Source organism: Coffea arabica, chromosome 6e (genome assembly GCF_036785885.1).
Source record: "Coffea arabica cultivar ET-39 chromosome 6e, Coffea Arabica ET-39 HiFi, whole genome shotgun sequence".
NCBI classification, from domain to species: Eukaryota; Viridiplantae; Streptophyta; class Magnoliopsida; order Gentianales; family Rubiaceae; genus Coffea; species Coffea arabica.
Genome location: NC_092321.1, coordinates 17,299,624 through 17,327,113, shown reverse-complemented (window position 1 = coordinate 17,327,113; position 27,490 = coordinate 17,299,624). Strand labels below are relative to the sequence as shown.

At 34.8% G+C, this 27,490-nt stretch overlaps 2 protein-coding genes across 7 annotated transcripts; both read left to right on the top strand.

Annotated features, from left to right (window-relative positions):
- The first annotated feature begins 221 nt into the window (after positions 1-221).
- LOC113694521 (peptide chain release factor PrfB3, chloroplastic) lies at positions 222-7,235 on the top strand. Of its 2 annotated transcripts, XM_072055508.1 has the most exons (7): positions 463-600; positions 1,336-1,555; positions 2,555-2,772; positions 2,935-3,135; positions 4,058-4,270; positions 5,725-5,902; positions 6,860-7,235. In XM_072055508.1, the coding sequence occupies exons 2-7, from the start codon at positions 1,474-1,476 to the stop codon at positions 7,153-7,155; spliced, it is 1,188 nt and encodes a 395-aa protein (XP_071911609.1). In that variant the 5' UTR covers positions 463-600; positions 1,336-1,473; the 3' UTR covers positions 7,156-7,235. The 2 variants fall into 2 exon arrangements, with proteins under 2 accessions (XP_027069147.1, XP_071911609.1); XM_027213346.2 differs by lacking the exon at positions 1,336-1,555 and having other exon boundaries at positions 222-600.
- A 5,311-nt stretch (positions 7,236-12,546) lies between these two features.
- LOC113696971 (folylpolyglutamate synthase) lies at positions 12,547-25,973 on the top strand. Of its 5 annotated transcripts, none has more exons than XM_027216351.2 (18): positions 12,547-12,571; positions 12,649-12,791; positions 14,271-14,436; positions 14,867-15,078; positions 16,154-16,219; positions 17,466-17,575; positions 18,708-18,768; positions 19,415-19,498; positions 19,571-19,627; positions 19,837-19,897; positions 20,201-20,247; positions 20,400-20,477; positions 21,488-21,646; positions 22,439-22,771; positions 22,944-23,022; positions 23,726-23,881; positions 24,998-25,188; positions 25,598-25,973. In XM_027216351.2, exons 1-18 carry the CDS (start codon positions 12,562-12,564, stop codon positions 25,655-25,657), a joined length of 2,073 nt encoding a protein of 690 aa, XP_027072152.1. In that variant the 5' UTR covers positions 12,547-12,561; the 3' UTR covers positions 25,658-25,973. The 5 variants fall into 5 exon arrangements, with proteins under 5 accessions (XP_027072152.1, XP_027072151.1, XP_071911606.1 ...); XM_027216350.2 differs by having other exon boundaries at positions 19,403-19,498; XM_072055505.1 differs by lacking the exon at positions 12,547-12,571 and having other exon boundaries at positions 12,590-12,791; positions 19,403-19,498.
- Positions 25,974-27,490: the final 1,517 nt, after the last annotated feature.

Genomic DNA, 27,490 nt, shown 5'->3' with positions numbered 1-27,490 from the left:
GATTTTACTAATTTGAACGACAACACTTTTGCTTCTCTTGTGGTCCTTGGCTGCGTGGCTCTTTTTCAGCCACTTATTGAGGCTTGTGAGGAGACCATCCAGGGACGGTCCTGTCCCATATCCAAGATACAATTGCACGTTTATTCATTATAAAAAATATAAAATTCAATAAGATATTTGTAAGAAAAGAATAACAAAATTATTATTAGAAGAAAAAGCATAAGGGAGGCAAAAGAGGGAATTGTTAGTTTTTTGTTCGACCATAGAGAAATAGCCATAGGAGCTTGTAATGACGCACGACTGGAGAGGCAACTTGGCATCGGGCGAGTTACAATTGTAGACGGTCGACTGCCAGCACCAACTCCACTCGTACCATTTTAGACTCCCAAGTTCGTCCGAACTCCAACAATCAAAAAACCGTGTCAGAACTACAGGTATTTGAGTTGAGCAGCAAAAACATGGCGAAAGTTCCAGCTGAACCCATTTCTCTAAGTGCAGCTCTTAGTTCTTCAGCTTCCTCAGTCCGCCGGCGACATAAAAGCTCAAGAATTCGAGCTTCTCAGCCCCTCAATGACAAAAGCAACTCCAATAAACAACTTGGTTCGTTTCGATTTCCCTCTACTCTCTGTGTCACTCACCATACGGTTACATTTTTGAATTTTTATCTGTCTGGATATGTTATTGCCTGCTTTTATTACACGATATATGATGCAATATTTGTTGATTAGGATGTGGGTTCATGTAAAGATAGTTAAAATAGTTAGTCATGCAACAGTCTTGTCATTTTCTTTTCTTTTTTTTTTTGGTGCTTTAATATCAGGAAAATGGAGGAAAATTGGACCCATGTCAGAAATCAGAGTCTCTTCGGGGAGTGATAAGAAGAAAATAATTTGCTATACCTAGATTCAAGAAGAAAGAAAAGAAAAGGGGAACATTGAAATCATTGTTTTAAGATAAGTTAATTGGTGTCTCCTTCAGAAAAATGATATAAATACACATGTAATGCTTAATGGGTCAATTTGGCTAATTATATATGCTTCACTCCCCTTTCTTTTCTGTAGCTTTAACTTATATAATAGGAGTAGCTTTGATTTTACCTATTTGGTATGAGCCTAAGTAGCATCTTTCATCATTAGTAATTTAATCACGATAGATTGACCAATCAGTATGCTTTTAACACTAATTTGGGTGTTTTAAGTTTCTAGCAAACAAAGTTCAGAGTCTGGGAATAAGATTTGTTTGTTAACAGACAACAAGGTTGGGCTTCTTTTATGCCAAATATGCAATGCTTTTGACGTGTTTGGTGGGAGAATAACATTATTTTCTGATTAGCAGATTGAAATGCCAATTTTTTGGGGGATAAAGTGGTAGCTGAGGCTTTTATTAGCAACAGTTGGTACTTATATTTGTACAACCTTAGTTTGGGAGCTATTTACTGAAGCTTGTGCAATAGTTCATGTCTGGCAAAGATGAATGAGAACTAGGCAAAACATGGAGAAGTTCTTCAAAGTTGATTTTCAAATTCACCTTCTGAGAAATCGATTTCCAACTCCAGGTTATCGACAGTAGCATCCCTTTCTTCCTTCTTTCCTCAGGATGAATCAATCTTGTTCTTCTTTCTTGAGGGAGGCATCAATCTTATCATATTTCTTATTGGTGGAGTTTCCTACAGTGGCTAAGGCCATATTTAGTGCCTTAATCTAGTGAGAACTATGAGCATTTGAATCCTTATTTACATAGTATCTCTTCCATTAGTGATGGCATATGCACATTGTAATCTCTGTATAATTACATCACCAAGTTGTCAGTTATCCATAGTTCAATGCAGACTCATATTAAAAGTACCCATGACTTAAGTGGCTATATTCCTGTCAAACTTCCCTATCAACCTGGATGGTGAAACGATAGCTGCAGGTTGGCCAACAGATGAAGTAGGTAGGTTAATTATGACTGAGTAGAACACTGTAAGCAACTTTAGCTAGTAATGTGAAAAATGGTGGACATACATTAGCATGAGAGCATTCAGGGGCTTACACAATTGGACTCATGCCAAAATATAATTTCTGGAAAATGTCTCCCCTTGCCACATCATATGACAGGCACACATTGTATCAGATAGGTTAAAAGAATATATAGGATTTGCACCTCTCGTATCGTATCTAAGTTGTCTGAGAAACATTTATTAATTAACATTCTTAGGGAAGTTATCATTAAGGTACATGTAACTAATCCTCATCCTATATTATAAATATTCTTGAGTCCTTTATTTCTTCTCCATTATTATATTATTCTGGTTTGTGCATAAGTTTGTGGATTCTCTGCCTTTGCTGGCATTGCAAAGGAAATCCTAAAGGCTCATAATAAACATAAATAATGTTGCAATTCATTTGGTGGACCAGAATCCAAATGTTTCCTGTTCTTATTTTTCTATCAGAGTCCAATACATGATGGTTAATTCTTATGTCTCTTTGACAATCAATTGGGTCTGCAACCTTTCTGCCATGGTTTATTTTGATCTTGTCTCTAAATGGTGAAGATCATGGACTTGTTATAGGTATGTTTGCCTTAAGGAAAAAGATTGAAGATTCAATTCTTTCTGCTGAGATATTGGCACCCACAGCATTGGAACAGGAAGAAGCTAGACGCATCCAGCTGGAAAAAGTTATTCGTGAATGTAATCTGTGGGATGACATAGCCCAAGCAAATGAATTCCTTGTCAAACTGGCTGAGAGTGATAAGGCGGTTGATGCTCTTAAAGATCTCAGATATAAGGTAATATGCTATGCAATTACTTATTGTTGTGACGTAGAAAAGAATGTTAAATTATGATTACTTTGATCATTTGATTTTAGAAATTTGTTTCCTTTGTATTACAATTATACCCTCGATCGCATAGATGTCGTATATGTTTAACCAATCCAATATTGTCTGCAGGCTGAGGAAGCTAAGCTGATCATGGAATTGGCAGAGATGGATGCTATAAATGATGGGCTATTTAACCAGGCTTATTCAGCATCTGTGTACGTAAATAAGTTTTTGAAGAAGTATGAAATGTCCAAGCTTCTTAATGAACCATATGAAAGGGAGGGAGCTTGCATTACCATAGAATCTGGACATGAAGGCATCCACGATGAGGTCTTTGACTACCTTATAGGTCTTAAACACATTCTTTTTGCTTTTCCTGCTGTGACTGTGGCACCATTGTAGCTTTGCTTAGCTGACTAGCAATGGAAAGCCTGTGATTTACTATATTCTTACACTAATTCCAGCGCAATTAAGTACAAAATATTTGCCAGTTGTGTTGTATTTGCTGAGCAAAGTTGAATTGGGCTCACGATATAGGATCTTAACTGTCTGTTCTTCACACCATTTATTCTCATCTTATGCTTTTTTTGGTTTCTCAGCCTCTGCAATTGGATGATGGCTCTCAGTTATGGTTCTTGTGCTTAAATTTTCTATATTTTGTACTTCGTTTTATGTCTCTTTGAATCTCTGTCTATAATTTCTAATATTCTTGTTATGTTGCTTTTGTTGTGAAACGAACATATAAGAGGCTAGGGGTATTGTGCTCTTGTTTTTTACTTCTTCGGTAACTGGGCATGGAGTGAGTTCGTCAATTTTGTTGTTCATTTTCTTCTTTACTGAACTACGTGCTGTCAACATGATGAAAACATCTTGAGTAGATTTAGCATGCTGTCAATACAATGCCAACACCTTGCGTGGGTTTAGCTTATGAAGATTTCGAAAAGTATCATTGGAATGATCAAATTATTGGTTGCTGCATGTGATAAAACACTTTTCAGCTATGATTGGACTGCTTCTTTTTCCATGTTCGTTTCCTGCAAATTCATCGAGATTTAGGAGAACCTCTAAATATGCCTTTAGGCAATTAGTATGCTTTCATTTTAGAGAGTTTGGTTTGTCTTCAGTTACTAAGTTGTATTTCAATGTTGTCTACAACTTTAAACTCTTAAGCTTAACTAGATTTTACTTAAACAGTATACTTTATTGAATTTTGTCTTGTTCTACTTTTGAATGCTTTAAAATTCTGATACAGAGATGGGCCGAACAACTGGTACAAATGTACATTAAGTGGGCTGAAAAGCAAGGTCACAAGTGGAGGATAATTGAGAAATTTCCTTCAAAGAATGGTGGAATCAAGTCTGCAATCCTTGAGTTTGAATCAAACTTTGTCTATGGCTACCTGATGGGAGAAAGAGGTGTTCACCGTATGATAAAAGCCTCACCTGATGGATCCTTGGCATCTGAGGTGCGAATAGAGCTTCTTTTAGCCTAGATCTCAGAGGTTCAATTTAGTGATTCATTTGTTGTTCTATTGGCACAGCTTTCTCAAGCAGCCATTTTTTTCCCCTTTAACTGCTAATTTTTGTTCACTTATTTGTTAGTAACAAAAATTTGAAGTTAACTTCTTTGCAAAGCCAATGGACATTATTTGGATCTCATTAGGCAAACTAGTTCAAGGTTGTCACTTCAAGCATAGTTGTAAAAATTCCAGTGATTAATCATTTAGCATAGAAGGAGAAAAATGTGATGAGACATGGATTTAGACAAGGCTTAAGAGTACCTGATTGATAGGATGGGGAGTACTCTACATTTTGTACAGGCATCCTGAAGTTGGGCAGAAGCTTATTTTTTCTAAAGACAATTTTTATCGCTTATGTGAGTGATGCATCAGAAACAGTCGTACAAAATTCTATAGTGTGAAAACCTCTTAATACAAATAAAAACCCATAAATATGATAATTTAGTTCTGATAAAATGTGAGGATGTCTTTCCTAAAAAGTAAGCTTAATGCAGGCTGAACTGACTAGTGCTGCACTCGCATAAGCGGTGCATCTTATGGTGCCATAAACAAGTGAAGTTTATGCATGAGGAGGAAAGATCTTCACTACATCTGTACATTTGGTCTCTTTTGAAGCATAGCAAAGCTTTCATATGAAAAACTGGAAAGTGTTTGTTTGGGAAATTTTTCCTCCATTTGAACAAATGGAGGTTCTCTTTGTTGATGCGAAAAGCAGTTGTTTATTATCTTATAACGAAGCAGCAATAAGAGGTCTCCATCTAAGAAGTGTCTCTTTTTGGGTTTTCGAACGTGGAAAAAGTTCATTAACCGGGCTTGGACAAGAGTCCACAGGCATTTTGTTCAAAAATCACACCTTCACTGTCAATGTATTATTGACTTCAGTGAGGCCAGTAATAGCGGATGTATAATTGGTCAATCGTTAAAAAGTGATTTTGTTATAAGAATTATATGTTTTGAGTTTGAAACTGTAGTTGACTATCTTTTGTTGTGGCATTGTAGTAATAAAAGGTTACTTCTTGTGCGTGTAACTTCATGTTGATTGGATCCTGTTAATATTGGAGATTGATCTTTACAGTGACAATTATTCAGTTCTGTAATAAGGATGGATGTGCAAGTTGCAATCTAAACTGTCATCATTTGTGGGAGCCGTTTGTATGATCTTATGGAAAGGGGTTTGGAATTTTTTGTTGAAAGATCTTGTTTGGTTATTCAATTATTATAACATCGCATTGTCTTCAGCATTCATTTGTGTTCTTTTTGATCTACAGTTGACTTACTGTTTCTTTCTGCTAGCCCTGAATAAGTGTTTCTGGTGTTTGGTGTCATTCAAATATCTATTCCACAAACTGTATATACATCCTGTTGTTGAAAAATCTAGTTTCTGGCTTAATATAATGCAGGGTAGTTCAGCTACTGTGGATGTTATTCCTCTTTTTCTTGAATCAGTGCCCGACATCTTTATTGACGACAAGGTTCTAATGATCTCATTCTCATCAACTGATGAAGAATATCTTTCTAGAACTAGCCCTTCTGTCCACATACAGCATATTCCAACTGGTTTTACTGTTAAAGCAACAGGTAACAAAAAGCTTCTTAAACCTATGTTTCAGTTTTGATGATGAAAAACTCGTTCCAGTCTGCATGACATGATTAGCACCAACTGATATCTGGAATTTGAATAGAAGTTTTTTGATATATGAATTTATTTGAAAGAGAAACTACCGCAATTGAAGTTTATTTAATAACCTTTTTACTGTAGTCATTGGGTGGAATAAGTTATTGTGATAGATTCAGCGATATCTAATAATGAGGCTGAATAGTATGTTTATCTTTTTTTGGAGTAGCATCTAAGTAGACTTTTTGCACATTGTAAGGATTCAAAAGGTGCATAGAGAAACATATTCTGCACATTGTCAGTAATGGGGAAAAAAAATTCTGCAGATTGTACTCATTAGAGGCTTTAACATAAATTTAAATCAACTGAAGCATGGATCTGCATGTGAATTGTGTCTCAGGATTATATTCTTGCTGCCTTTGTTTACCTGTATGCAAACTGAATATACGTGTTTCCCTTTATTGTACCTTCCTGGAAGACATTTCTGCAATGATATGGGAGCTCTTCTTTTCTAACAAATAGCATAAGGTCCTAGCTACAGCGAACTGGAAATGTGGAGTGCCTCTAAGAAGTTATGTTCTGGTAACAAGATTTTTGGGGAAAAGAAATAATTAATAAAGGATGGCACCTTATCCCAAAACACCAGAGTAAACGATGCTTGCACCTCAGACAACCTTGAAGTCCTCATTGTAGAAAACTTTGTACTATCCTGAAAGCGAACATTGTTACTTTTGAGGGACTGTTCTTTTTTTTTTTTTTTAATTTTCCTTTTCTGAAATTTTTTTGAGTTTTACGTGAATATTTGGAATGATGTGATATGCAACCATTGATTCTTTAAAGCCCACATTGCTGCAAATGATAGCTGAAGTAGTAGATGATGGAGTCAATTCACAGACATTGACGGATTCTGTTTTTCCTAGGTGAAAGAAGCCAGTTTGCCAACAAGATGAAGGCCCTTAACCGCTTAAAGGCCAAACTTCTTACTGTTTTGGAGAACCAGAGAATATCAAAGGTAGAAGACATTGACAGAAGTGCCATTGTTGATTTGTGGTGTCAAGAGATTACTAGAAGATACGTGTTTTACCCAGCCAAGCTTGTACAAGATGTAAAAACTGGTATTCAACTGCCTGATCTAACCTCTGTTTTAAATGGAAACATAGAGCCTCTCATTGTTGCTCACATCAATAATAGACGATCATGTAATATAATTACCTGATCAATGTCCTGCACAAGCTTTTGTCTGATCTCTCCTCAAATTTTGCTAATTGCTCTAATAATCATAGTTCAGTTGAAGCACCTTGTCTTGCCTGCCTGATTATCGGGCTGTTCTGTGAGTTTTCCATTTTGTTAAAACTAAGTAAAGCCACCATCTTGCCCCGCCATTAATCCACATTCCACCACCCCAACTATTTACAATGTTTGATCATGAATTGTACATGTGTACTTATGGGTATGTACAGGGCCACCATATAGCTAAGGGAAGAGAAGAGGAAGAAGAATATAAGGGGAAAAATATAATAGTAGAATACAAGAAAAAAGGAGAATATAATTAAAATAGACAAGAAAATTGGTTCTATTTAAATTCTACATATAATCTTAATATGAGATATTGACATAACATTTAAATATTTACAAGTAAACAAAAAGATATTTAGTTTCTAGGGAACGTGCTTTACCTTTTTTTTTTATTTAATATGAGATATTGAGATAAGATTTAAGTATTTACAAGTCAAGAAAAAGATACTATTTAGGTTCTTGTTTGATTTTGTTGTGTTCTTAGGCTCTTATTTGATCTTGTAGCATCCTTTGTTACTTATTTAATACATGCTTCTCTCTCTGTATTCTTTTGAATCTAAACAAAGAAACCGCACACATGCTTTGTCGAAAATTCGAATCTTCAAGAGAATATTATTGTCTATTGATGTTGCTGACAAGCAAGAATAGTCTTCTCTTCTGGGTGTGAAAAGGGCTAAATTAATTATTATTAGTGGTTGGGCTAAACAAGAATGCTTTGCTAAAAATTCGAATCTCCAAGAGAATATTGTCTATTGATGTTGCTGACAAACAAGAATAGTCTTCTCTTCTGGGTGTGAAAAGGGCTAAATTAATTATTATTAGTGGTTGGGTGGCCAGCTAACTTGTTATAAAGTACCAATAAGCAGACTGTTTAGTTGAGAGAGCGTTGAATTGGGCGACACGAAAAAAAGAGAGTATAAATGAGATACACTTACAAAAAATTCAAAAAGAGTGGACTGTCTGGTTAGTGCCATAGATCAAGGAGCATCTTGCTTTGGTAATTACAGATTTTCTGAATTCTGCAGTTTGCCACTAGAGATATCTGCAGTTGTATGGATTTTTTTTCTTTTAATGATTAAGGGAAAGCTCCATATTTGTATGCATTTTTTTTAATAATTAAGAAAAAGACTCCAAGTCTTATAAAGGAAAAGTGGAAAAGTGAAGAATTTAAGAGCTATATTGGAACTTTACAGTTGCTTCATAATATCCCTATCATTTAAGTTGGGTATTAAGTACTAGTTGCATAACCACTTGGCTCAGTGGCCACCAAGGTGAGTCTTAAGACCCTGCTTGGGCTGTTGGCGCGTCTTAAGAGTTATGTCAAAGCACTCTCTTGGTATAGGAAGGTTTGTGTACCTACTATCCCCTAATACAAAGCCTCTTTTGGCTCCCTCTTCCCTGTAGTATAGGATAGATAAGTTATACAATAGTTGTCGTCTTCGGAAAAAAAAAAGTACTAGTTGCATATATATATATATATGTGTGTATCAATTCATAAGGTTGTTTTAGCAATACCTTCAAAAAAATTTTGAGGGAAAAAAACTTTGTTTTATCACTTTGGAGTTATAATCCGTGATTTACACTTTCTAGCATGGATGAGCACAACCACTATTGTTCCACTGTTCCTACATGTTTGTAGCTTTGACAAATTTTGCTACTTCCTAATGAAAATGATGAAATTCCTAATTGATCAAGGGATACTGAGAAAGGAAAAAATAACGAAATTTCAGTTATTAATAGAATAGATGTATCCATTACGATATTAGTATTACCAAGCTGATTTCCAACTCTTTGCTCCCAAAAAAAAAAAAGAAGTCCAGCTCCAGACAACAGAAAAGAAAAAAAAAAGGGAAGAAAAAAAAAAGAAAGAGATAGCAATGATTGATGAAAATACTCAATTTGATATAACATTGCAGTTGCATTTAAAAGATATGTAGAGAGTTATTAAAGAAATGAAAAATAGGGAAAAGAAAAGAGCAATGAAAAAAATTACTCGTTTGATAAAACTGAAATCTGAAATCTGAAATCTGAAATCTGAATTCATTAAATTATTAAATTGTTAAATATTAAATTTAATACACTTGAGTACATATCATATTCAATGATAAATGAATAGGTTATCACTTAATTTTCAGATCAAGTTTTGCTTAGAAAATTCAGTGTCACTTAAATAATTCAGATGTTCAATTTTTTATTATCAAATGGTTTGAATATGTTAAAATTTGAATATATTAAGTCTAAGTACTAAATTAAATTATTAAATAGGGCCTTAGATAGATATGGCCTACCACTATTCTCTTAAATTTTGTGTTCAAGATTCAATATATATCATCCAACATATCATTTCTCAAAACAAAATATAAAGCATATATTATATAAGATGATTTTGACCTCACCTACACTTCCTTCTTGGCCACCGACAAGCCAACTAAACCTATTAATACTTAATACAGCTCTTTTGTTCAACAGTCAAAAGTCGTGTACTTTGCAAAGTGACACTATGAACAAGATCAGCCGTAGAAAATAACTAAACATTTTTTTTTCCTTAGTCCCTTCCAGGGGACCATACATTCTTGAAGATGCAAATTTTAATTTAAGCATGTGTTAGGTAATATCTAAAAGAAAAAAGGGTAATATCTAAAAAATGCAACCATGATTCAAACGTTCTCTTTATTTTTATATACAATTTCTCATCATTGTATAAAAATATCTGGTTCGTGGTCAAAGAAGCTGCTTGGCTATATAGTCTAGAGGTTGGTGGTATACAGACCCATGATGCATGCTCAAATGAGATAAAGAAAAGAGGGTTGTTGGTATGTGAACGCCTCCATTGAAGGGGATTACTCAAGGAAGCCAATAGTTGGTGAGGAAGATAGATCAGTCCCACTTGCCATCCATCAAGTATTGTATTTTAATCTTTAGAGAGTTATAGATATACCCTTTTATATGAATCTATGGTTAAAGTTGAATCAAATCAGTCTTAAACACAGTCAGAATGCATTGTCTTAAGTGATGTGAATAATCTTTGATCACATGGTCTATGCAAATATAGTGCTGAACAATGTAAATAATCTCTTGACTGTATAATGGGTTTTTTTTTTTTACAAAAATATCATCATTCATTACATATATACACTAATGGCAGAAGTTACATTGACCATGCACGCATATAAACAGATCTGAAAAATCAAGAGAATATTACACTGTGAAAGTCGAAAAATACTTAAACGTTTATGGTCCCATGACCATCTGTGTATGCTTCCAACTGGACTGCTTACTTTTTTTCGGATTTTTTAATGAATTGATTCAAACCCAAATGTTAATATAAGATCCGACAAGATAAATTTAAGGATTTCAATATGATAATCAAATCATAAAACATTCATAGTCCTTTGACTATTTGTGTATAGCCCCTAGCGGGTAACTCGATGGTGACCTCATTGGGTTCTTATGCAGAGGTCACAGTTTTGACTCCTGCTTGTTACCGTGTGGTGCATCCTTAGGGTGGGCTCTGCACTACCGCACGGTGACTAGTCAAACGTAAGCCAGGATACCCTTGTGTTGACCAAAAAAAAAAAAAAAAGACTATTTGTGTATATTTCAACTGCATGGCTTATTTTCTCCTAGATCTGCTAATGAATTGACTTAAACTCCAATGTTAATATGAGGTCTGACAAGATAAATTTAAGGAATTTCAATCTAATAATCAAATCCTAGAAAATTTAGATCAATAAAAGAAATATCAAAACTAACAATTCTAGCATGTGTAATGAGTTAATTTAGTAAATTTCTACATAAATCAGCAATGCTAGATTGTCATTTGTTAAGGTGTCTTTTAATGAAAGTAGGATATATCCAAACTAGCTTGGTTTCTTAGAAGAAATTAGTGTGTTCTCTACGCACACCGACCTCCAAAAATCAACGTGAACACCTAAAGTTTAAGGGGTAAAAGTTAAGGAGTTTGACTTGCATATTTTTGTGAATTCATTTGATTCATAGAAATGATAATAATGAAAACCTTTTTAAGGTAACACATATTGCTTTAGTACCTTATCTAAGATGAGTATGACATTTATTAATCCTACTTATCAGTAGCAGCTTTAGAAAAATCAGTTACATATCACAGAAAATTAAAGAAATTCCTTATTAATGAAGTAGTAAGAAATTTCCAAATTATGTTCCAGAACAGAAATCAATGATTATACACAAACAAATTGATCAAGACAAGGAAGTCTTTTAATGACTACAACCCACTTTCCTTCTCAAATACTAAAGAAAGAAAGCTTAGAAAGGGACGATTTCAATCATTGACTTCTAGATTTGTAGAACCATTGTATCAGTAATAATGCAACATGTCCAGTCGACAACAAAAAACCTATGGAGATGCAAAAGAAATCTATAATCACAAGTCATTTTTTCAGTTAGAAAATAGAAAAGATGGGAGTAATTTTTCTTTATCACATTTTCATATATTTTTCCCTGTTGATTAAGATTCCCTTAATGTGCCTGGAGAATTTTCCCTATGATTGAGTGTGCCATATATTTTTAGGTAAATATTTTATGCACTATCAGCGTTACACTAGCACGCATGTATATGCATACTACATATATATAATGAGTTAATTTTATATATACTGACAATGTATACACTATTACGATTAGATGTATGATACACATATAAAATTTGAATTTTAAATTCAAATTCGGATTAGCTGTCTTGCATACAGTAATGACATTGTATATGATGTCAGTGTATAAAGGATGATAATGTAACATGCATTTAGATCCGTATGTATATACACTGTTAGTGTAGAAAAAATTAATTTTATATTTTTATCCAAAACAGAAAAAACATATAACCGATGGTGATCGTGTATATGATGTTAGTGTATAAAGACTAATTTATATGAAATTTGGTCCTTAAATTCAAATTAGAATAATGTGACATGCAATAAGATTCATATGTATATACACGGTTAGTATAGAAAAGATTAATTTTATATTTTTACCCAAAACAGAAAAACATATCGCCGGTGGTAATAGTGTATATATAGTTTATAAAAGATTAATTTATGTAAAATTTGGTGTTTAAATTCAAATTAAAATAACGTGACATGCATGTAGTTCCATATGTATATACATTTTTTGGATAAAAAAGATTAATTTTATATTTTTACCCGTAACAGAAAAACATATCACGGGTGTTTTTTAACCAAAACAGAAGAAAAAAGAAAGGACCGAAATTGAGGTGCCAGAAACGGGGGAAAGAGCCGAGTCGCAGGGCAATCACTGTCGGAACTAGGAAGTACAAACTAAAATAACTGCTATGCTACAAGGTAAGTAGCACTGGCAGAGCCCTCTTGACCAAACATACCATAAATATGGTCCATTTTCACTTTGCTTGCCTTAGCAGCAGCGACCAATGAAGTTAGCCGTTGTCACCCAAATCCACGGACCCACGCACTAGAACAGAGGGCAGTTGATGTGAGGAAGAAGAAAAAGAAGAATGGCTTCTGCAGCACCAACACCATGCATTTTTTTCCAGATACTTCTAGAGTAATCTCCTAAACCCATAAATTTTTCGGTGTCTTTCTGCATTGTATCTTGTTCTATATGCTTTTCTTTCATTTTATTTTTTGAAAAAGATGTTATGCATTCTGGGATTTTTGTAAATTTAAATATTTGTTCTTTCTCTTCCTGCCTCTGAGAGTGAAGAAAGACATAAGGAATAAAGGAAAGAACTGATATAGTAACTTTTAGATTGAATTTGGGAGAAGTCTTTGAGTTTGAGTTGACATGGAGTGTTAATTTGGAAGTATTAGATTACTCGGTAATTGGGCTTAAATGTGTCTTCAACTCTTCATGTAGTTATTTTACTTGGAGCCCACTATGGAATTTGATGGAACTTGGTGAATGATTATAAAGGTTAACTGAAGAGAGGCATCAAGATCGTTTATTATCTTGTATATTGGAGCAGAACTCACAGCGAGTGAGAGAACTGGATGGTGGATTTATTTAGGGATTAAAGATTACTTTGATTGAAAAAATAATTTTTGGTTTTTTGAATTAAAGATGATATAAGCAACTGTTGCTTTCAAGGTGTCTTCAATGAGTTGAGCACCCGGACTCCTGAAACATTGGAGCCCTTGGTGAATCTGTTTTCCTTAGCATCTTCTTTTCTTGTTTACATGCTACTTGCTTGCTTCAGAAGGTGGGGACGGATTTGTTATGTCATGGACATACGTGCTTATATAGTGGAGTACAGAAATCAAAATATTTAAATGTTAGTAAACAAAAAGGTCGCAAGAAAAGAACTACTTGTTCAAACTTCAGTTTACTAGGTCTCATTCTGTTCGTTTCACTAATTAACAGTTAATTTAGTTAGAAAATATTGGTTGATAGTGCATATGGCTTGCTTTCATGTAGCATGGCAAGATAAAATGTTGTTCTGGATGATTGTTAAGACTGAATTTTATTCTCACAGAGCCAAAAGAGGGGGAGGGGGAACTGTTGTGAATGGAAAAAGCTCAAACTTTTTGTTATGTTTGGTTGGAAATTAAGATGATGCATTTGCTCAAGGTGTCATGAATGCAAGAACTAGATTTTCAATTAGGTATTTGCGTTGATTAATTTGTATGGAATTTAATGGATGTTGTTTCAATCATGTTGTTCATTGTCTCCTACACTTCTAACAGTTCTTAGTTGTTTTCTGTTTTGCATCTATTATCCTAGCAGTTAATAATTCTAGATTTGAGGTGACGCATTTGCTCAAGGTTCCATGAATGCAAGAACTAGGTTTTCTTAGGTGTTTGTGTTGATTAATTTGGATGGAACTTAATGGATGTTGTTTAAATCATGTTGCTCATTGCTTTCTACACTTCTGTCAGCTTTTAGCTGTTGTCTGTTTTACACCTACTATCCTAGCAGTTAATAATTCTAGATATTATGTTCTGAAAATATGATTAGTTTTGCCGGTTATTAGTCAACTTTTGTCCCACACAAGATTGAATCCACCTGATGCTTGTGCACCTAAAGCCGTATGTGAAGCAGGAGCTACCTGGTGTTTTGCTCTTCCATTTAAAAGAACAGCTTTTTCCATATAACTTGAACTGGAAGGTTCCATGCTTCCCCTTTTTCAACTGTAACCTTGATCTCTTTGGAGTCAGAAGGCTGCATTCACAAGAGATTGTCAGGCAGAAAGGTACCAGTGATCTGCTTTTTTGTCCATTCCTTTTTGCAAGTGCTTTTTCCTTTTGTTTTGTCAAGGCCCTTTAGCGATCTGTTAGGTAACAAGACATGGTTGAATATTTTTCAAATTTAGTGAAAGGGTACTTGGGCCTTCAATTTATTCTTTTTCCTCAACTGTTATTGTTTGTCATATGTATTTCAGTCTTTATCTCATATTCTTGTTAAAATCACTCTTCATTATCTCCTTTTATTGTTTTTGTTCATTATTGTGGGTACTTATTAGATCTTGAAGCATAAACAGCATGAATTCCTTGCTTGTGCTTTGTTTGCATGTAAGACAAATTTATATGAAGCCGATTGGAGTTAATTATAATTTAAGTCTTTTCTTTCAATGTGTTCTATGTAATCACTAAGTGAAATGCTTCTGTGGCTTCATGTCTTAGATCCAAGCTCTAGAAAGATGTCAACTTGGGCTGTGAAGACCATGGATATGGATGTAACCACAGAAGAAGACTCAGCAGCGTTGAGGCTTTCACCTGCATATGAGACTGCCATGGAAGCACTTTCTTCTCTCATCACCAGGCAAAAACGTGGAGGTGCATCAAAGATAGGTGGCAAATACAAGAAATTGGACAGAATGTTGATGTACATCAAGGTTAGTGTTTTCTCTTTTTGTTCATGAAGTAATGATACATTGCTTAACTTCTTAATGTTGCATAAGTTACTAATCATTTAAAAGGTTCTTTTGAAACTATCTGCTATTCTATATTTCTGATGCCACTCTAAAAGTGTCAGGTTCTGCTAGTAATACGGAATTGGTTTTCTAGCAGGATCCAAATTATTTGTTTAACCTTAATACTGGTTCCTTTAGTTCCACACAGTACAGTTGAAGAATTCGTTATGGCTTCTGTTACCACTCATTTTCATTTATTTAATTCTAGTTCTGTTAGCGAAGTGCTCCATAGTAAAATTGGAGTCTAACGGATACTCAATTTTTTGTCCTGAACCTCTCTTGGAAGTTGGGACATATGGAATCTAAGATCATGCATAATTTAAAGTAATAGATTGTCAAAGGAGAGCAAAAGAAGCCATTTTAGGAAAATCTAATGTTTATCTGGCTAAAAAACTTTGGAGCATAATATAGAAACCATGTGATGTAGAACAGGAAAGAGGTATAAAGTTCGCCTAATAACTTTAAATGATTGAGGGTTCAATGGCCAAAACTTTTTAATCAACTTCTTCTTTGGTTTGGCCCTTCCATCTTGTTTTCCCCAATCTGAACTGTATACGGCTTTCTTTAGATATAAAGGACAATGAAAATAACTTCTGCTCTTTTTTTTCTAACTAGAAATAGTAACTGAATATGACTAACACACACAAAATGCAGAAAAATGAAGGATAGTACAAGTCAGCTTTACTGCTAACCAATTACAGACAAAGAAAGAACAACTACCATTGCCTTTTCCTTCAAAAAGTAATTAAATGTGCTGATTTTTTGGTTTGTGGTAGGCCTTCAGTGCACCTTTAATTTTTTGTGAAAGCAATGAGCTTATATTATTACATTCTTCTTGTAAATTTTTATGGCTTTTATTACCATTTGCACATCTTCAATGAAAATGCATGCCTTTACAAATGGCTCTAGAGTTTTCGCAGTCACTCATTGCTTTTCTATTTTTCTTTCACGTAAAATGTGAATGCAGAAAACTATAAAGATATATTTTTTCTTGCAGATTTTAGGCTTGGAAGGACATCTTGGTGGCCTTAAAATCATCCATGTTGCTGGAACTAAGGGAAAGGTACATTCAGCTTAGCTATAAGTTGAGACGTGCTTTGATAAGTTAATTTCTCCTTTGCTAGCAGTACTCAGGTTAGCATGATGAACATCATTATTTTTTGGTTTTTTAAGTCCCACTGTATTGGCGGAGTTGTTCAAGATTAGTGTGGATGCAGTATTGTTCACATGGTACACTGAAGGAATTAAAATATGGGTAAATTACATTGTACCTCTGTGGTTTAGCACTTTTCCACATAACCCTCCTATGCTTTCAAAAGCTATACATAACCCCCTCATCGTTTGGATTAAAGTGTCAAAGTGACAAAAATAGTCCTCTATAATGGAACCAATTGAAATGTCGAAATTATCCTCATTTAGAAACTAAAATGAGTGAAGTGGTCAAGATATATAAACATAGTGTGGATGACACTTTAGCCCCTTATGGTTTAGTGTTTTTCCACATAAACCCTTTATGGTTTTTGAAATCTATACGTTACCCCCCATGTGGTTAACAAATAATTTCCATCTTAACATAGGGGTATTTTTGACATTTTAGTTGACTCCATTATGGAATTCAAATTCCGTCACTTTGACACTTTAGTCCAAACCATGGCGGCACTAAATCACGGGGGGATTAAAGTGTAACTTACCCTTAAAATATTTAACAAAGTTGCTCACATGGATTCTTTATCTATTGTTGATTCCATAAGTTTGGCAAGCTGAGGCTACTTATTCCTAAGTTGGCTTCTTGAGTGGCAAGATACTGCCTATTTGACAAATTTAATGTGCTGACTATTCTTGTTTAGGTATATTGATTTGTCTTTTAGCTACTCAGAAGTGAGTCAAACCACTGTGAAAGTAAAAAGTGAGGATAGTTTAGATTGATTTTAAACCTTTCGTGTTGCTGCTGATACAGTACATAACTGAGCAATGACTTCTCTTAAATATCTTAAAGAAATTAGTACACATCCATCCATATGGATTTATCTCTTCGCAAAACTATTTGACATGGCATTTTTCTTCCAAATTTGCATCTATTAGCTAAATTTCTACTATGTTCAGTACCGATGCTTGTAGTACTGCTTGGGTGTTTATTACGTTTGGAAGAAGTTCTGTCTCTGTATATTGTAAACGTTAGGTACCAGAGATTCTGCCTTACTACCCATGTAAGTTGCAATCCTTTTTTTTTTCAGTTGTGAATGGGGGATATTTATCCGTCTCTTCTCATTTCTAGTTCTATGTTATCTTGCAATGCAAATCTTATCCAGGGTTCAACATGCGCATTTTGTGAGGCTATACTGCAAGAGTGTGGGTTCAGAACTGGACTTTTTACTTCTCCACACTTGATTGATGTTAGAGAGAGATTCCGTATCAACGGGTGAGAAATGACATGCATGACCTCTGATGAAATTTATACTCCTACTTGAAATTATTGTAGAAGACATTTGCTAAAAGCATTTTTGTGGTACTGATCTGTTTAATGTTCTGTAGACAGGTGAATATTGGTATATATTTTTCCCTTAATATAGCAAATGTCAAAAAGTTTATGAAGATTTCTGTTAAAGATCTAAACATCCATGGTTGTTGTACATATTCTGGGATGTTAATATTCTTTGCTATGTGCATGATGACAACTGCATCAAATGAATTTTGGGTATCTGCTTAATAATAGAACATTTGAATCCACAGCATGGAAGGTAAAGTTCATATGTCTTACAAATTAGGTTGGAGAACAATATTTCAGATTATAAACGTCAATCTCAAGATATACACAAAATTGTTCATTAGGAAAAATATTGGTGAACCATTAAGTACACAGATGCCTGCGCACATATCTCTATAAAAACTGCAAATGTGCGTGTATAAAACAAAATTGCATGCAGCCAATAGGTGCAGAATATCTTCACCAAAACCTGGTAGTGAAGCAAAAGCTTATCAAGAAATATGTAGTGGGGATATAAACTAGGACCTTTACATTAAAACTGCTGTGTCAGACAGATGTTTTCGTATGAAAGAACTAAGCTTCTTACTTTATCTTTTTACTACACTACTTCAGCTAGTCAGTAAATGCTTTTTATGATGATAGCACCATTTTGCCATATTTTGAAGGAGATTACCTCTCCTTTTTTAGTTGTGTTGCTCTTCATTGTAAGACTACTAGTCAAACTGTCTTTGAATTGATCTGTAGGTTGGTGAACTATTAAGTACACAGATGCTGACACACATATCTTTATAAGAATCTGCAAATATGCATGTATACATAAAAAATGCATGTAGCCTGTACGTGCAGAATATCTTCCCCGACACCTGTGTCAGAAATATGTTTTCATATGCGATAACTAAGCTTCTTTCTTTATGTTTTTAGTACACTACTTCAGCTATCTGATAATGCTTTTTATGGCGATAGCACCATTGTGCCGTAACTTCAAGCAGAAAACCTTTTCTTTCATAATTATGTGGATCTTCATTGTAATACTACTACTCAGTAATGTCTTTGAATTGGTCTGTAGGTTGGACATCACAGAAGATAAATTTCTATTGCATTTTTGGGATTGCTGGCACCGACTAAAGGTAAGGTATCTGTACATCTTTTTATGAACTGAAATTCTGTAATGATCCTCCTATTCTATTAGTTCAACCATTGGGAGCACCTCATAGCATTTTTGGGGCATTCGATCATTTCTGTATGATCTGCTGAGCGCACTAAAGTTCCAATGGTTTCTTTAGAGATCCTCCTATTCAACTATCTTATTTTTCTTTTGATGAATGTCCTTATTCACAAAAACAGTTTTTGAAGTGCATGGTTTTGTATTTTCACGCAATTGGGGTTATCAATGCCTTACATGGTAATGAAATCAAGTACGGTTTAAATCCAGATTCTCAATAGGTCTGTTTACCTTCCAAGTCTAAAGTGAATAAATTGAAATGTTGTTGGGGATGTCTGATTGCAAATTTCCTGCCTCTCATACAAACATGGCAAAAAGTATGTGACTTTTGTGATTTTTCATATTTGTTGATATGGACTTCTTATTACTATTTTCCTGTTTCTAATACAAACATGATAAAGTGTGAGATTTTTGTTGATTTTCAGTTTTTTTCATGTGGTAGGAAAATCATGAATAATGTTGATCCTTGTTAAAAATAAACTAGGCAACAAGTTCGGGTTGTTAGAAATTTAAAGAATGAATCGGCTTCATTGTTGAAGCTTGACCTGCAGGAAAACCTTACAGAGGATTTGCCCATGCCTCCATTGTTCCAATTCCTCACGGTTATGGCATTTAAGATTTTTGTAGAAGAAAAGGTAAGATTTCAAGTTGCTAGCATCATTCAGTATGTCCTGTGAGTGAGTTTGAAGAATTTGTTCTATTTCCAGGTGGATGTTGCTATTATTGAAGTTGGTCTTGGAGGGAAGAAGGATTCGACAAATGTGGTAATGCATCTTCTGACAAACTTGCTGTGCTGATGCTTTTGTCTGCTATCTGATTTTGTATTTGTGTTGCTTTCTAATTAGTAGGTTTACAGAATCACCTAAAAAGAATATTGACAATTTGTACCAATGTATAATCGACACATGATCATTTTGTGCTGGCAAGAATACAATATCAAATGTAGTAAGAAAAGGTACTTAATACTATGCAGATCAAGGAACCTGTTGTCTGTGGCATTGCTTCTCTGGGTATGGATCACATGGAAGCATTGGGTGCGTCCTTCTGATTAGAATTTATGCTTTATTGTCATTCATTTGTCTTGCCTGTCTGATTTATTTGATGTGTTGCCCGATGATGGTATAATCTCTGTTTATGATCTTAGAGAAAGCATCTGGCCTGTTAGTATTCTCTTTTGTTCTTTCACTAGTCTCTTACCTGTTAGTACATGATACGTTGAACTTGATTTTGCTCTAGGCTTCCTTTATTCTACCTTTTGTGGTGATTGAAAGTTGCATCAGGTGAATGATAGATGCAAAAGTATGTAAAACTTATGTATTTGCCATTAAAATATGCAGGAGATACACTTGCTGAGATTGCATCTCATAAGGCAGGAATTTTCAAGGTTCAGTTTTCTGTCCTATACTTGAAATGCTAGCACAGCGGCTTTCCTTGTTATGGATTATCTATGGCAAAAATTTGTTTGAACCAAATTGGCAGTTTTCATTTTTAAGTTTTTTCTGAATTGGATTGATGATATCTTACCTCCTTCTGAAGCCTCAAGTCCCTGCATTCACTGTACCACAACGCTCTGAGGCAATGGATGTTCTTAGTGAGAGGGCCAATGAACTGATGGTAATGTGCATGTTTCTGTTAATTCTTTCTGGAGTGATTGCACTGTTACATGAACTCAAGGTTTCACTTACTTTTACTAGCCATTATTTCTCAGAACAAGATTTTGTTAATACTTCATGTAAGAGGCTGTGCAAAGAGTTGCTAATATGTTTTCTCTGCCTTTTCTTTGTTATGTGGTTAGTAGAACTTGTTAGGAGAATATCAGTAGTCTTGTTATCTTGTTGCAACTGAAAATATTCCAAAGAAATATCATACATCCGTGAGAGATTACTGCAATATAATAACCGGACATAATCCCAAACTTCTTTTGTTGTCTCACAATGAGAACACATGTAAGCAATTCGTGGCTCCATAGAATTCCATATTGCTCCAAGAATTTGGGCATCCTCTTGAATCCACATTACTTTCTTGCTGTCCTCCGTAGGAGAGTCATCTGTGAGATAACGTTGCTTTCCTAAGCCTGTCAGATAAATCTTAACAGCTTTTGACCACTGTTGATAATTGGTATCATTCAACTTCCAATTTGTGATTTGAGGCATCACCATTGGCATAATATTAGTGGACGTCACAATACCTTTTGATAAACTTTCAGCCATAGCGAATAGCACTTCAAACCCAAGAAAGGGTCAAAACTCGAGACGAACAGTACCCGTGAACAGTGTGGCGTGAACAGTACTTTTGCTAGATGTTTAACCTGAACCCTAGGACTCTTGCTCTGATACCATGTGAACAGGTATCTTGGGAGGAACTTGTAGATAATAAGTTAGTAAGGGTATTCTTGTAACAGAACTAATATGTTTTCTCTGCCTTTTCTTTATTATGTGGTAAGTAGAAAGTAAATCATCCAAAGAGTATATGTCGCAAAGCACTGCATTACAAATTGCTTCTCCTCCTGTCTGTGTTTGTCTATGCCTATAAAGAATTAAATTTAGAAGCATAACACATCTGCAAAGAACCAGTATTTATATCCTACATTTGGGGTATTATTGATTTTGTTTTGCTTTTTGCAGATTCCTCTGGAAGTTGTTGCACCAATTGATTGCAAATGGTTAGATGGAATAAAGCTAAGCTTGTCTGGTGATCACCAGTATTCCAATGCTGCACTTGCTGCCTCTCTTTGTAAAAGCTGGATTCGAAGTACAGGAAACTGGGAAAAGCTGTTCCAACATGTTAGTTAAATTCTGCATACCCCTTTCCATTGATTTGAAACTCAGTTTACAACCACTGTTGCATTAACTAGTATGTGACATCATATGGAGCCATTTTTCTTATAATGCGGTAACAACCTTTTGATGCCCTTTCTCTTATTCCGAGAGTTTTCTCTCAAATTAAGGAATTGTGGAAGGTGCAGATGATATGTGATGACTGTATTATTAATTACTCTACATCATAGAATTGACACTTTCAGCTTGAATGCTCACTATATGAGAGGTTATCATTTGTGGACATTGGGAGGAGGCATTGTTTGGGAAAACATCCGAAATGTGACCATTTTGATGCAGCTTTCCCATTTTCAAAACCTACACTTTCAAGAATCTCTTATTGAAAAGAAAGCACTCAAATACCAAGTGGTCAGAGAGAGGAAATCTGGTGTTAGATGATTCCATAATAAATTGATTGAAATACCATAAGATGGATACTTTCCAGTATGGCTCCTTAAATTTACCAGAGCTGGAGGAAGAAGTCAGGGAAAGTAGATGGCTAGTATAGGTTGTTTCAACAGTTCCATATTTATACGAACTGCTTAAAGTCTTTATTCTTCAAGAACGATACAACAACTTGTATTTTGTTTGAATGTTTGATGCATTTCATTTCTACTTGATCAAGAAAAACTGCCTGACATTTCTTTTAGCAGCTTTTTGCTGGAAAGTTGTGGGTAGCTCTTCTTTTTGTTGCTGGTACATTTAGTTGCAAGATTTTGTGTTGTTGCCTGTGCGTTTAAGATGTTACTCTGAAATCAGGACGACAAAGACAGTTTACCAGAGCCATTTATAAGGGGTCTTTCAACTGCACGCCTCTTTGGAAGGGCTCAGATTGTTCATGACTCTTCTTCAAACTCTTCTACTGTGTCCATGGTGAATGGAGCAGCTTCAGGAGACCTGACCTTCTACTTAGATGGAGCTCACAGTCCTGAAAGCTTGGAAGCCTGTGGGAGATGGTTTGCCACTGTTGTGAAAGATGACAAGAATTTATTACCTCTAGATTCCTGTCTCAAGACTGGAATTGGGGAGGAAGTCTCTGAAAACGGTTTCGTGTATACTGGAAGCAAAGAATCAAACAAGATATCAAAGCGGGTAATTTTTCATGAAGAGTGACATGCAGTGTTTTTGCTGACATATTTCTTTTCATTCCTGTGGTTGAGCTTTATGACTCCAGATCTCTTCTAACCTTAGTTTCCAGATAATTGAGATTATTTTTATCCACCTTCAACCCAGATTCAAGAAAAGTAATGCTTCTTTATTTCAGATTCTTTTGTTCAATTGCATGGATGTGAGAGATCCTCAGATTCTTCTACCACAGCTTGTGAATACCTGTGCTACCTTAGGTACTGAAGACCTTAAGTCTTTCTGGCTTCTTGTCTATTTTAATTGTTTGCATCTGTTGTTTTCCTGTTACCTGCTTGAGAAACTTAGGCCCCTCTTAAATAGAAGCAATTTGCTACCTGAACTTTCACAACCTATTTCAGTTTCTCCAATTTCATGTAACCTTTACCGAAGAATACTTAGCACCATTACTTTTAAGTGACTAGTTTCATTGTGACTGAAGCATCAAGGTCGAGGTCCTTCCAGTTTGTTTCAGCTTAGAAATTTATGAGTTGATGTAATTGCTTTCACAAGATGAAATTTTAGAGTTGCCAATGTAAATTTCTTCATGTAAGTGAAAATCTTGAAATGTTCTCAAGATCCTAAATCAATTATATTGAAAAGTCATCTTTTTAAATTTTTTGATGAATTTAACAGTCAGTTTTTGTTCTTCAATTTGGTAATAGCTTTTCCGTAGGCTAATCCAAAGGAGATTAATCCTGTTTAGCATGGATGCCCCCAAGTTTTTTAGTCTTTACATTGTGTACCAGCATAAGATGAAGCTATTCTGTTGCTAGTTGAAATTCATGGTATTTGCCCATGTCTTGTAATTTCTGTCTTTCTTTAACTTTGCACCTTTATTCATAATGAATACAAATATCTGGTCTACACCATTTCAGCAATTAATTGAGTTATGATGGATGTCACTTCGTTTTTATTTTTCAGGCACACATTTCTCAAAAGCCATTTTTGTCCCAAATATCTCAACATATAACAAGGTCACTTCTGGTGCCTCAGCTGTTCCCTTTCATTTACCTGCAAAGGACTTGACATGGCAATTTAACCTTCAGAGAATATGGGAAAAAATTTTACATGGAAAAGGTAACTTTCTGCTCATAAAATGCATGTCTAATAGTTTGTCATTGTTTTCTTTCTTCCTGCTGGCAAGTAGGAGGAGGGAGGGAGGAGGATGGCAGAGGTTTGCAAAGCTTTTACTTAAGTTCCTGCATGGTGTTAAGCCTGGTTTGCTATTGTAGCTTAAGGCTAAAACTTTTACGTTATCCAGTTGATATTGGCTCTAATGCTTCCTGCCTTTCCTGACTTCCAGATCAATATTGGATACAGTGTTGAAATGTGAAATTGTCTATCTTTGTCTGCCTTCCTTTCGTTTGTTTGTGGAATTGAAACTTGATCTTGCTACCCATGCCTCATAGGAAGTTTTTATCAAACTTCTTTCAAAATAACATAACCAAGACAAACAGTTGAATTGGGGAATTAAATTCAACACAATATAGCACTTACACTACTCTAAAACCCAATTCCCTAGTCTGAAGTCCTAGATTGTAGATGTCTTGATTTGAGTTAACAAACAATGCAACATGTTGTTCAGTCATGAAGAAAGAGAACTTTCTAATATCATTAATAAGTAGCTATGACATAACGGCCCAGTAAAAATTCTGATGTCATAAAAGGGCCAAAAAAAGATACAAAAAGCAACATCATAAGATGTCAACCAAAACTGTTAAAACTGCTCCACTACAAAGCTGTTGAAGACTTAAAAAGTGTATATTGTTTCTATGTGTAGAAGGCAATCTTCGTAGAATTTGGATTGTTAACCTGCCATATGTTCCCTGTTTTTGGTTTTAGGGTAGAACTGATGACCTATGGCTGAATGCATACCAGTTTTAAGATTTGAGTTTCTTAACCTTGTACCTCATCAAGTGCTTGATTAGACCATTTCCCATGTCCACTGTAAAATCCACCCTATCTATTTCCTCACCCCTTCACAGCACCAGCACATGAGCTTCTGTTCTTCAAATACTAGGTTGAAGAAAGTTCAATTGTATAACTGGAAGTACAAAAAGGTTATTCAATGTGACATTATTTGGTGCTCTTTTCTGGTTTTTTTTTTTTCTTCTTATGGGAAATCTGGGCTTTTGAACATGATTTTGTCTTGATGATTTGCGCATTAATGTACATTTACCTCTGGCCATGCAGGTTTTCCTGAGAAGCCTCTTAAGAAGGAAAATCCTGCTTGTTTTCCACCAAATAATTTCCTTTATGAGGATATTTCTCATTGCAAACCTGCAGATGGAAATTTTGCATGCAGTACGGTGGTTTCTTCACTGCCACAGACAATAAAGTGGTTGAGGGACTGTGTTAAAGAAAATCCACGTCTTAGGATTCAGGTACCTGACAAGCATAAAATGTGATTTTACTCGTATTGTCATGAATCCTTTTTTATGGAACTTTTGTCGTCCTGAGCATTTATAAGTTACATTTAGATCAACTCTCCTGGTATTGGAGTTTCTAATTATCGAAAACACAAATATGATGCTGGAGTTCTTATACTCGCTTCCCCTACTCATGAATTTCAAGAAAGTGATCCCTAACATTTTTATCAAACAATACGATAGGACTTGTAATTCTTTCCCGAAAAGTAGTTGGTTTTTGGTTTTCTTCTTCTTTTTTTTTTTCTGGTTCCCATTTTCAATTCATGAGAGAATTTGGATTTATATACTATATCAATCTTATTCATTTACTTCAAAATCATCTGCAACTTTTCTGATCAGTTTGATGTGCAATTTGTGTCTGTAGGTTCTTGTCACTGGTTCACTTCATTTGGTTGGAGACGTATTAAAGCTAATAAACAGGTGACTTTAACTCAGTAATGGGAAGCATTTCAGTATGAGAATATTCAAAAGATTCATTTTGCTCCATGACAAAAATCTCTTGATTTGTGAGAGGCAACATATTTGTTTTCAACAGAAGCAGAGGATTATGATTAGTGACCACGTTTTTAGAGGTTACTTTTCTTGTTTCATTGGTAACTATTCAAGTTGTATTTGTTCAAGAAACCTTGACGAAAGTATCAGTGCATTCTTGGCTGGCAGTATATTGATTGTTGAACCATGCATGGGATTAGAGAGCTAAAGGATCAAACAACTTATGCTACTTCCATAAGTTTGCTGAATCGCTTTTTCCCTTTTTTATGGATGGCTTCGAGGTTTTGTGTGCACGATACAAACACCACACGACATGTTGACAGCCCTAAGAGTTTGTGCTTGCATCTAAGTGGCTGTATGCCGATTCATATCGGACCACATCAGCTAGATTCGATCAAGACCATTTATTTCAATTTTATTTGATTTCCAAATGAACGGTCCAAATTGGACTGAGATAATATGGTTCATTCTCCACCAGCTTCTTAAAAAAAAATCCAGATGAATACGTAGTGCACCCGTCTGGTCCGATGGTAGTTCAATCCCCACCGATCGCTTTAGACCCAGTTGGGTCTCCCCCTTATATTAGAATAGTGTAGGATATTATATATAAGACGTGACGATTGACAAAAAAAAAAAAAGTTCATTCTCGATCATTAATAGCATGTAGTTCATTCATCAGGGGCAGCCAACATGCCCCTGCCTGCTGCAAATTAACTTGCTAAGCACCATTTAGCCAAGTAATACAAACCAGTTTTGTTGTGTGGAGTTTGATCTTTTCTTGATAAATGTTTATTTTGGGATCCTAAGTGGAATTTTTATGCTACAAACACATCTAGTTAATAACCACCAGAACCAGAATATGACTTTCTCATTTTGTCTCAAATGCCCAAAAAAAAAAAAAACTGAAATTTGCCTCTTTCAATGTATCAGAATATATACTACCAAAAAATGTTGTAAGAGTTACCTAATAAGTAAGGTAGAAACAAAATTGAATTGCCTTGATAGGAATTTAACCATTTCTTTGTTAGAATGGTTGGAAATATTTTTGGTCTTCTTATAGTACATCATCCAGTCATCCCACAATATGGAGAATAATAGCACTACCTTGAGGGAATATGTATCTAACCTCTTTGGAAAAGAAGGACTTTAATGGGCAACTAATTGTTCTCCAACAAATACTTTTCTGCTACCATCAATTTCTTATTTAAAAGTTAGTACTGAAAAAATGGATAATTAAACCTTGGGGTCCATAAAATATCTAGTACACCCCTTTTGATTTTTGGAAAAAGAAAATTCATGTAGGCCCTTTCTATTACTTTTTCCTCAATCCCATCTTTAGTGTAAAGGACAAAATAGCCATAAAAAATAAGCTTAATCAAACTTTGAGTTGAAAGTACTTTCTTAATCTTTATTCGTGATTAATTTTCACCTTTTTGTACATTTGATTAATTAAGTTTACCACTTTTTTTTTATTTCTTTCTTTTCCATTTCACATTCGACATTTTTGTTGTAATTTGTGATTAAAACCCAACTAGTTTGAGGTGTATGTGTCTTTCTTGCAAATCGCTTATTTTGATCAATGTCTTACATTCCAAATATTCAAATTCATGGATCCGTTGCTAATATGCTTAGTATATCTAAATCTATCACTTTTCATTTTTCTTAAATTCTTGTATTTCATTTTACTACTAGTAGTGAGATATATTTTGCTGTAGACTGCTAAATGTTTGTGGATTCTTGTATTTCTCTTCAAAAAATGTTTGGA